The sequence below is a fragment of the Somniosus microcephalus genome, chromosome 11 (genome assembly GCF_052327205.1).
Source record: "Somniosus microcephalus isolate GS21.2 chromosome 11, FLI_Smic_1.0, whole genome shotgun sequence".
NCBI classification, from domain to species: Eukaryota; Metazoa; Chordata; class Chondrichthyes; order Squaliformes; family Somniosidae; genus Somniosus; species Somniosus microcephalus.
This window is the reverse complement of record NC_140997.1, coordinates 138,544,476-138,555,789: the sequence shown is the minus strand read 5'-3', so window position 1 is coordinate 138,555,789 and position 11,314 is coordinate 138,544,476. Positions and strand designations below refer to the sequence as shown.

The 11,314-nt window shown below is 50.2% G+C and overlaps 1 protein-coding gene across 1 annotated transcript; it reads right to left on the bottom strand.

Annotated features, from left to right (window-relative positions):
- Positions 1-2,853: 2,853 nt before the first annotated feature.
- LOC147110907 (von Hippel-Lindau disease tumor suppressor-like) lies at positions 2,854-11,314 on the bottom strand (the record flags this gene model as incomplete). The annotated part of the gene is given in 6 exon segments (XM_085999978.1): positions 2,854-6,346; positions 8,179-8,316; positions 11,122-11,202; positions 11,205-11,234; positions 11,237-11,278; positions 11,281-11,314. Coding segments are annotated over 6 exon segments (510 nt in total), but the record flags the coding sequence as incomplete, so codon positions are not given.

The following is an 11,314-nucleotide window of genomic DNA, read 5'->3' as shown; positions in this document are numbered from 1 at the left end:
CAGCCACGCCCTGTCGTGCCCGACGGGTGGAGACGGCAGGTTTTCGACGCCGTCCATAGCCTTTCCCACCCGGGCAGGAAGCCGTCACAGAAGCTGGTGGCGGCTAAGTTCGTCTGGCATGGGCTCAAGAAGGACGTTCGCGACTGGGCCAATACCTGCGTGGTATGCCAGCGCTAGAAAGTGCATCACCATACTAAGGCCCCGTTGGTGCCTTTCGCGGTACCCGAGAGGCGGTTTGACCATGTTAACGTGGACCTGGTGGGGCCCCTGCCGCCCTCCCGCGGGTTCACCCACCTCCTCACAATGGTTGACAGAACCACCCGATGGCCGGAAGCCATCCCGCTGTCGTCAACAACGTCCGCCGATGTGGCTCGGGCGTTCATCAACACTTGGGTCGCCAGGTTCGGCACCCCATCTGACGTCTCCTCCGACCGGGGGCCCCAGTTCACTTTGGAGCTCTGGAGCGCTGTCGCCCAAGGCCTCGGGTTGAGACTCCACCGCATATCACCCTCAGGCTAACGGGCTGTACGAACGGTTTCATCGCTCCATGAAGGCCGCGCTCCGGGCCAGCCTCCAGGACGACAGACTCCCGTGGGTCATGCTGGGACTCAGGACCGCCCCCAAGGAGGACTTCCAGTCCTCATCCGCCGAGCTCGTCTACGTGCAGCCGCTGCGGGTTCCCGGGGATTTCGTCCCCAACACCACGGACCCTTGGTCCGCAGCCCGTCAGCGGTCCGCCCTCCTGGACAACGCCAAGGTTTTCGCGCTGGTGTCCACGTTGCAACACAATCTCCCTCAGTCCCACGTTCCGCCCAACCTTCGTGCGGCGGAGTACGTTTTCGTCCGCCACGACGCCCACTGGGGACCTCTTCACCCACCCTACGATGGACCATTCCGCGTCCTGGAAGCCAGGGACAAGGCCTTCATGGTGGATGTCGGCGGTAAGCCGGACTACATTTCCGTGGACCGTCTTAAGCCGGCCCACCTCGCTCTGGACCGACCTGTTGGGTTGGCTCAGCCCCCACGGCGGGGCCGACCTCCGGCTTCTGCACCCTCAGTCCACCACCGAGCGCCCGGGGACCCTCCTGCGACCCCCCCTGTCCCCGCCCCGGACTTGAGGAGCCGTTTCGGCCGTGTGATCCAGGCCCCTCTTGCCAGTTCTAGTGAATTCTGGGGGGACGTATGTGGCGGAGACCACATAGGGACAGTAACACAATTCACTATGTATAGCCAATGTTGTTATCGCTCCACGTTATGTACGGAACTTGGTTGGGTTATCAGGGAAGGGTCCCTTTAAGAGTCGTTGATTGTGTGATGACGTCATAGCCCTGCGACGAGGCCGAGTCCCTCAGTCCATGCAGAGTTAATAAAGCTAACACGCGTTTTTCTTTGCTGCTATGAAAGTCTCGCAGTCTGTTTTTTCCAGCGACTCCTACAGGCATCAATTTTGCTAACAAGCCTATTATGTAGTACTTTATCAAACGCCTTTTGAAAGTCTATATACACAATAACTGCACTGCCCTCATCCACCCTCTGTTACCTCATCAAAAAACTCAATCAAGTTAGTCAAACACGATTTGCCCTCAACAAATCCGTGCTGGATTTCCTTAATTAATCCATACTTGTCCAAGTGGATGTTAATTTTCTCCCAGATCATTGTTTCTAAAAGTTGCCCTACCACCGACATTAAACCGACTGGCCTGTAATTGCCAGGTTTATCCTCTTTTTTGAACAAGGGTGTAACATTTGCAATCCTCCAGTCCTCTGGCACCACCCCTGATGCAAAGTACTCATTTAGTACCTCAGCTATGCCGTCTCCACCAATAGATCTTCGTTTTGGACCCTAATCGGCCCCACCGCTCCTGACAACACTTTTACTATTAATATGCCTATAGAAGACCTTTGGATTCCCTTTTATGTTAGCCCTAACCCAGAGACTGGTCAGGGTTAGGCTCTCTTAACCCAGAGACTGGTCAGTATCAGACTCTCTTAACTGAGACTAGTCAGTGTCACATTCCTTGTAATCCAGAGACTGGTTAGTGTCAGACCCTCTTAACCCAGAGACTGGTCAGTGTCAGACCCTCCTAACCCAGAGACTTGTCAGTGTCACACTCTCCTAACTCAAGAGGCTGGTCAATGTCACATTCTTCATAACCTAGACACTGGTCAGGGTCAGACCCTCTTAACTCAGAAACTGGTCAGTGTCAGTTTTGGATCCTGCTGACCTTGAGAATGGTCAGTGTCAGATTCCTTGTATCCCAAATTGGTCAGTGTCAGGATCACTGCCAGACCCTCCTAACTTAGCACTTAGTGCCAAGCTGACCACTGTACCATCAACTTCCATTTTTTGCCCTAGACAGATGCTAGTGAGGATAAACTATGTGTTTTCATTCTTCCTTTCCCCTTCTCAGGCTGGGTTACAGTACCACACTGGTACCTCATCCAAAACGGACATTCTTCAGGTGTGATCCTGGATAGCTAGCATTGCGAAGCTATTCAAAAGATGACATCAGAAGCAAGCCTGATCCTGTCCTCACACATGTGGATTTCCCAGCCAGTCACTGGATAGTGTTCAGCAGTGGTAATCCAGGGCAAATTGCCCCTCTGTATCCCAAGGGCACCGAGGCCAACTGTAGTCTTCTACCGCCATCATGACTGAGATTAGTTAATGCATCAACACGCAGTGTTCAAACCTGGGATATTCCTGGTCTGTAGGCCTTAGTGTCAGTTTGCACTTATTCCAACTCAGCCATCGGGGAGAGTCTGTTAGAGTAATCCTAACTTGCTCCACAGTTCAGTGGTATCCCTGCCCTGGAGTGCTCTCAGCCGGTTAGAAGGACCTCACCACTGCAACACTGTGTATACATTTAATGACCTAGTGTTCAGCTATTACATACAAAATATATACAAGGGTTCACTGTACAGATATCACAGATGCAGAGTATCTGAAAACAGGTAGTGTTTACAATAAAATGGTGCCAAAAATTCACAACAAGCCTTGTGTTATGAAGACTGTGGTTCCACTTTAGTTAGGATCAGCCGGAGGTAACCTCAGGTGCGATGTCAGTAGGGGTGTTACTACTGGCCTCAGCGCTCCAGGTGGTCAGGATTCCATGGTTAAATATCTTACTGACATTCGCCGTCTGGGTTTGTAGGTGAACAGTCACTTATACAAAAGTACTGGTGGAGCATTGGAACGACTGGTACCTGTGCCACATGATGGGAAATAAAACACAGCAAGCCACAAGGAGGTAAAAGGTGGGAAGTGGTGAACCACAAGGATCAGTGCTGTGGCCACGGTTGTTCACCATTTACATAAATGATTTGGACTCAAATCAGAAGTACAATTTCAAAATTTGCAGATGACACCAAATTGGGAGGTATAGTTAATAAGAGAAGGACTGCAATAAAATACAGGAAGACATTAATAAACTTGCAGAATGGACATGTAATTGGCAAATGAACTAATATAGATCAGTGGGAGGTGGTAGGAAGAATAAAGAGGCCACATACTCCTTGGAAAGTAAGTGTCTAAATGGGGTAGAGGAGCAGAGGGATCTGGGGGTACAAATACACAAATCAGTAAAAGTAGTGATGCACTTTAATAGCCATTTAAAAAAAAGCAAACAAAGCACTGTGGTTAATTTCTAGAGGGATAGAATTGAAAAGCAGAGAAGTTATGTTAAACCTGTATAGAAGCTTGGTTAGACCACACTTGTGGAGTACTGTACACCGTTCTGGTCTCCATATTACAAAATGGATATAGAGCCACTGGAGAAGATGCAAAAAAGATTTACTAGGATGATACAAGAACAGAGGTTCTACCTATCAGGAAAGATTGAACGGGCCGGGGCTCTTTTCTCTAGAAAAGAGAAGACTGAGGGGTGACCTGATCGAGGTCTTCAAGATGATGAAAGGGTTGGTAGGGTCGGCGTAGAGAAAATGTTTTCATTTGTCGGGGGAGACCAGAACTTGGGGCCATCAATGTAAGATAGTCACTAATAAATCCAATCACGAATTCAGAAGAAACTTCTTTACCCAGAGAGTGGTTCGAATGTGGAACACAAGGAGCTGTTGAGGTGAATAGCATAGATGCATTTAACAGGAAGCTGGATAAATACATGAGGGAGAAAGGAATAGAAGGATATGCTGATGGGGTGAGATGAAGAAGGGTGGGAGGAGGCTCGTGTGGAGCATAAACACCGGCATAGACCTGTTAGACCGAACGGCCTGTTTCTGTGCTGTAAATACCATGTAACTATATGTAACCTTCAGGGCAGGAGGGGAGAAAATTGGTGGGGGGTTTGAGAAAGAGGACATTGCTTTCATGTAGGAGCCCAATTTAAAGTGAACGGCAAGCTGTAGGTGAAGAACACAAACCTGGCTGCCAATTCGAACATTTGTACATTAAAGAAGATTGAAGGGCTTGATAGGGTAGATAGAGGAACTATTTACTTTGGTGGGGTAGATCAGAACATTGGGGCATAACCTTAAAATTAGAGCTAGGCCATTTAAGGGTGATGTCAGGAAGCACTTCTTCACACAAAGGATTGTGGAAATCTGAAACTCCCACAAAAAGTGGTTGAGGCTCGGGGTCAATTGAAAATGTCAAAAATGAGATTGATAGATTTTTGTTAGGGTTACCGAACCAAGGTGGGTACATGGAGTTAAAATAAAGATCAGCCATGATCTAATTGAATGGTGGAACGGAGCTGAATAGCCTACTCCTGTTCCTATTATTTTCAGGGCAGTCCTCTCACCCGGAACAATCTCCTTCATGTAGAAAGACAGTGAGGCCCAGAAAATAGCAAGCCTGAACTGCATTAAATGCTTTCCCAGGAGCTGTAGCAACCACCAGCCACCAAACAACCTCACTCTGCTATTAATGTAACTGAAGTGCAAAATTTTCTTCATTCAGCTTTTGTTTTTGGAAGGTTTTTTGGATTAAAAATCTGTATATTTTGTTTTGCTCCAAATTGTCATAACCACTCATTTTCATAAAAGTAAAATATCAAATTTTCACCCAGAAGTTTTCAGCTGAAGGTCTGATTGGTTGCCATCTTCCATGCTCGGCCAGTTTATATCCAGTAAAAGCACACAGTTCTGCCTTTCCTTATGCGACACAGGGCTGCACCGTGTACAACAGACCAGTCAGAAGTGTGGCTGTGTAATCAGCATCTATCTGTTACAGTTTCCAGAGATGTTTTTTAAAATAAAAAGTTTAATCGATAAAGCCTTTCTCCATTGAACGCCCATTCATCGGAGAGTAGCAAGGCAAAGTAAAAGAAACTTCGGTTGTGAAACTAACTGCAAGCTGGCTGCTCAAGACTACTGCTCAAGATCTACGCCACCCCCAGCTACTGCATAGAATCTACAGCACAGAAACAGGCCATTCCGCCCAACTGGTCCATGCTGGTGTTTATGCTCCACACCAGCCTCCTCCCACCCTACTTCATCTCTCGTAATCACCATATCCTTTATCCCTCATGTACTTATCCAGCTTCCCCTTAATTGCATTTAAGCTATTCAACCTTAACTACACCATGTAGTAGTGAGTTCCACATTCTAACCACTATACTAGTCACCCGCTGGATCCCTGGCCGGTTTTCCCCTCATGGAACAAAACTGCAAGCTGGCTGCTCAGAGACCACTGCTTGAGACCTATGGCACCCCCAGCTACTAGTCACCCTCTGGATCCCTGGCTGACTTTGACCTCTCTAGCTCACTGGTACCAGAGTCAACTGCAGCACCCCCTACTGTTGCCCAATGTTGAGATTAGCTAACTCAGCACACAGATGGAGGACAGAGTCTGGGACCTTGCTGCCCATACAGATCTTTACTTCAGTGATTTGAAAAAGCAAATTGTTTGGTCCAAGAAAGAGAAAGGTGAAGAAAAATTCAAAATTTACCGCACAATAAAGGTCTAAGTAATTAATCGATCAGATGGAAGTCTTGTTCACAGCTTAGTGCCACAGTCACACTGTGTTTGTACTCCACATTTTAAACGACCGGTGTAGTCCATTCTACTCATGTGTATATATATATATATATATATGGACGTTTGCAGCTTGGCTATATACAATATATACAAGTCTTGATTTGGGTGGATGAGGGGAGAGGAGGGGATTGGAAAAATGTGGATAGCGCAGGGTCACTCCAGGTTAGTCAGCTTCTAAAGTATCCTCCGTTTCAGCCAGCTGTTGCTGAAGTCGTTGAAGATCTTTCAGGAGCTGTGGCTGATCCTCCAGGTCATCGTAAAGCGATCCAACAATCTCCAGGTTCCTGTAATCCTCTCGCTTCACAAGGCCCCGCACCACTTGCAGACACCTCTCCTTTAGTGTATAAACTGAACAAAAAGGAAATACACCATCTGAGCTTTGATGCAAAGTAGCAATCGGATTTGCTCACTGACAAACAATTTAAAAAAAAGAGTTGTACAGTTTAAATTAAATTCTTCTCAAACCAGACAATCCATCATTATATCATAGTCCTTTTCAGTTCATTGTGTGAGAGCAGAAAAAACACTTGCATTTATATAGCGCCTTTCACGACCTCAGGACGTCCCAAAGCGCTTTACAGCCAATGGAAGCACTTTTGAAGTGTAGTCACTGTTGTAATGTAGGAAACGTGGCAGCCAAATTGTGCAGAGCAAGCTCCCACAGACAGCAATGAAATAAATGACCAGATCATCAGATTTAGGTGTTGGTTGAGGGATCAATAATGTCCAGCACACTTTTTCAAAATAGTGTTGTGGGATCTTTTATGTCCACCTGGAGGGTGGGGCCTCGGTTTATTTAAAGGATGGCACCGCCGACAGTGCAGCACTCCCTCAGTACTGCACTGGAGTGTCAACCTATATTTTGTGCTCAAGTCCTTGAGTGGGGCTGGAACCCACAACCTTCTAATTCAGAGGAGAGTGCGCTACCAACTGAGCCAAGGCTGATACCTGGGCCAGTTATGTACAGTGCCGATGCCCCTCTCGTTCTGGGCACAGGTACCCACGTTGATTCTCCCTTTATCGTGCATCTCACTTCTGCTTGGCACAATGACAATGTACAAGAGAAAATTTAATTACCACTGCAGCTGGACATTACTGTACCAGTTCTGATGGAAGGGTCATTGACTTGAAACATTAACTCTATTTCTCTCTCCACAGATGCTGCCTGACCTGCTGAATGTTCTCCAGCATTTTCTGTTTTTATTACTGTACTATTGCCATGCCAGCTTAAATCTATCACCCACAGCAGGGAGGGGGGCACACAATACAGAAAACATTCTTCCAACATTGAAGCTAACTTTTAATTACAAATATTCAAAACCCTCGGAATATGAAGTAGCTCCTTCCCCACCTAAATTTGTGTGTACTGCAGACCTGTCCGTAAACACAGAGCTGAAGTACCAGGAAGCAGGCGCTTTCTCTCCTCTTGGCAGCCTTTTGCTGGGATACCATTCAGCAAGCATTGGCTGTTCTGCCATGCTTTACCCAAAGTGGCCATTCATAAGAACATAAGAAATAGGAGCAGGAGGCCATATGGCTCCTCGAGCCTGCTCCACCATTCAATAACATCATGGCTGATCGTCAACCTTAACTCCACTTTCCAGCCCGATCCTCATATCCCTTGATTCTCTTAAGAGTCAAAAAATCTATCGATCTCAGCCTTGAATATACTCAACGACTGAGCATCCACAGCCCTCTGGGGTAGAGAATTCCAAAAATTCATGACCCTCTGAGTGAAGAAATTTCTCCTCATCTCAGTCCTAAATGGCCAACCCCTTATCCTAAGAATTCTTTATTCTCAATGTGCAAGCCTATGCAGGGAGTCTTGTAAAGGGAAGGAGGGGGAAGTGAGGGGCTATCTGACTGTGAGGAATATCAGAGCCAAGCCTGATGTTGCCCTCACCTGTCGGGGACAGCAATTGGCGAGTGGCTACATTTCCCTTCCTGAACCAGGGCACTGAAGGCGAATGCAGCATCCCAGATGAGATCGGCTAATTCAACACAAACCAGGACTGGAACGAGGTGTTTATGGCACAGTGCCGAAGCAGGCAGAACTTTTGCCATTGAGCCATTTGGGGGGGGGGGGGGGGGGGGGGGGAAAGTGGGAGCAGCCTGTAATGATGCTTCGGTGCCCAAGGGTTTTTTTTTTTTTTTTTTTTTTTTTGCAGGCAGCCGGTTACCTGGTATGGTGATATTAACCATGATGTATCGAGGCTGTCCGACTTCATCAACCTGCCCAGGAGGTGGTACAAAGACCTCGTGCCCGTCGACGAGGAGCCGGTCATCAGAAACTGCATCACGGAACACCCACGGGTGACCTGAGAAAAAACCAAACAGACAGATAAAGCAAAATAATACTTGAAAAGACTGAAACTTGCAAGCAGAAGGAGTCGCCTCCACCCCAAACCACCTAAATCCACCGACCCCCCCCCCGCATAACCAACCTAAACACCACCCCCCCACCCCCAAACCCGCCTAAACACCCCCCACCCCCAAACCCGCCTAAACACCCCCACCCCCAAACCCGCCTAAACACCCCCCACCCCAAACCCGCCTAAACAACCCCCACCCCCAAACCCGCCTAAACACCCCCCCAAACACCCCCCACCCGCCTAAACACCCCCCAAACCCCGCCTAAACACCCCCCCACCCCCAAACCCGCCTAAACACCCCCCCAACCGCCTAAACACCCCCCATCCCAAACCCGCCTAAACACCCCCCCCACCCCAAACCCGCCTAAACACCCCCCACCCCCAAACCTGCCTAAACACACCCCCCACCCCAAACCTGCCTAAACACCCCCCCACCGCCAAACCCCGCCTAAACACCCCCCACCCCCGCCTAAACACCCCCAAAACACCCCCCACCCTGCCTAAACACCCCCCCCGCCCCGCCTAAACACCCCCACCCCCAAACCCGCCTAAACAACCCCCACCCCCAAACAACCCCCACCCCCCAAACCCGCCTAAACAACCCCCACCCCCCAAACCCGCCTAAACACCCCCCCACCCGCCTAAACACCCCAACACCCCCACCCCCGCCTAAACACCCCCCAAACCCACCTAAACACCCCCCAAAACACCCCCCCACCCCGCCTAAACACCCACCCCCAAACCCGCCTAAACAACCCCCACCCCCAAACCCGCCTAAACAACCCCCACCCCCAAACCCGCCTAAACAACCCCCACCCCCCAAACCCGCCTAAACAACCCCACCCCCAAACCGCCTAAACACCCCCCCACCCCCCAAACCCGCCTAAACACCCCCCACCTCCCAAACCCGCCTAAACACCCCCCCACCCCCCAAACCCGCCTAAACACCCCCCCACCCCCGCCTAAACACCCCCCACCCCCCAAACCGCCTAAACACCCCCCCACCCCAAACCCGCCTAAACACCCCCCCCACCCCAAACCCGCCTAAACACCCCCCACCCCCAAACCCGCCTAAACACCCCCACCCCAAACCCGCCTAAACACCCCACCACCCCCAAACCCGCCTAAACACCCCCCACCCCCAAACCCGCCTAAACACCCCCCACCCCCCAAACCCGCCTAAACACCCCCCACCCCCAAACCCGCCTAAACACCCCCCCACCCGCCTAAACACCCCCCACCCAACCCCGCCTAAACACCCCCCAACCCCCGACCTAAACACCCCCACCCCCAAACCCGCCTAAACACCCCCCCACCCGCCTAAACACACCCCCAAACCTGCCTAAACAACCCCCCCACCCCAAACCCGCTTAAACACCCCCCCACCCGCCTAAACACCCCCCACCCCAAACCCGCCTAAAACACCCCCACCCCCGCCTAAACACCCCCCACCCCCGCCTAAACACCCCCCAAACCCACCTAAACACCCCCCTAAACACAATTCACAATTCAAATCGCTTATTGGCATGATAAGGTACATCTTATGTTGCTAAAGCATCAAAATACATTTATGGTTGAACACATAAACGCGGTTCTATTCATATAGTTTATAAATATACATTCGCCTTGTTTGTATATATTCTTGTCTTAGTTACTGGTTGTCCCTCTGTTCATGGCAAGCTGTACATAGTGTGCCGCCAGTGTTACACAGCTTCTCTCCTCCCCCAGTAGGAAAGGGAGTTTTTGGTTGTCATTCAGATTTCTGAATTCAGGGCATATTTGGGGAATTTTTGGTAGAAATTCTCCCTGATGTCCTGAATATTTTCCACAGGCTGTGAGGAAGTGCATCTCTGTCTCAACTACTCCCAGACTGCAGTGAGAGCATATCCTGTCTTCTCTTGGCAGCCTGGTTTGCCTGTGTCTGCCTTTTTCGATCGCTAGGCTATGTTCGCAAAGTCTGTACCTTGTCAAGGTTCTTCTCAGTTTGTTATCCTTTACCATGGTCAGGTAATCAGCTATGTTGTATTGTCTGTTTAGGGCCAAGTAGCAATTGAGTTTGCTTGGGTTTTTGTTGTTTTCTGCCAATATGTCAGATATTTTTTCCTTTTGCTTAGCGACGATTGTGTTGGGTCGAATTCTTACCTGTCACTGTCCTGGGACTGGTTATTGTTAGTATTGTTAGTAGTTACTTCACTGAGTCCCAGGACTAGTTGACTGAGGGTATTTTTCTTTATGGTCAGCTCTTGGCATTTCAGGCGTCGTAGTGATAGCATTGGGGGTTGCTCATTTGTAGGTGATTCCAAAATTTGGTGCTCTTTTTTGGATAGTGATTATTAATGGATATTGGCCTAGTTCCGCCCTGCATGCATTGTTTACTGTTTCCTTTGAGTCCGGAGGATACTTTTACACCCCCCTAAACACCCCCCACCCCCAAACCCGCCTAAACACCCCCCCCGCCTAAACACCCCCCTAAACACCCCCACCCCCAAACCCGCCTAAACAGCCCCCACCCCAAACCCGCCTAAACAACCCCCACCCCACAACCCCCCACCCCCAAACCCCGCCTAAACCCCCCCCACCCCCAACCCCGCCTAAACCCCCCCCAAACCCCAGACCCCCTCCAGACACCACCCCCCAGCCCAGCAATGGGTGGTAAGCAGCCGCTCCCAGCCGGGGGGCACGACTGCAGAGCCGACCCCGGGCAGGGGGAGGGGAGGGCCGGGTCGCGTCGCTCCCCTCACCTCACCTCACCCAGGAAAGTGTTCATCCTGCGGCCGCTCTGCGCCGCCATCTTGGCGTAGGGCTCGGGCTGCCCGCGGTAGTTAATCCAAACGGCCGGACGCTGCGGCCCGTGCAGTTACAGAGGTGACGAAGGAGCGCTCACGGCTGTGGTAGGAGCGAAGCCGGCGATACCGTCAGCCGCATCTGGGTTCACATTTTCCGG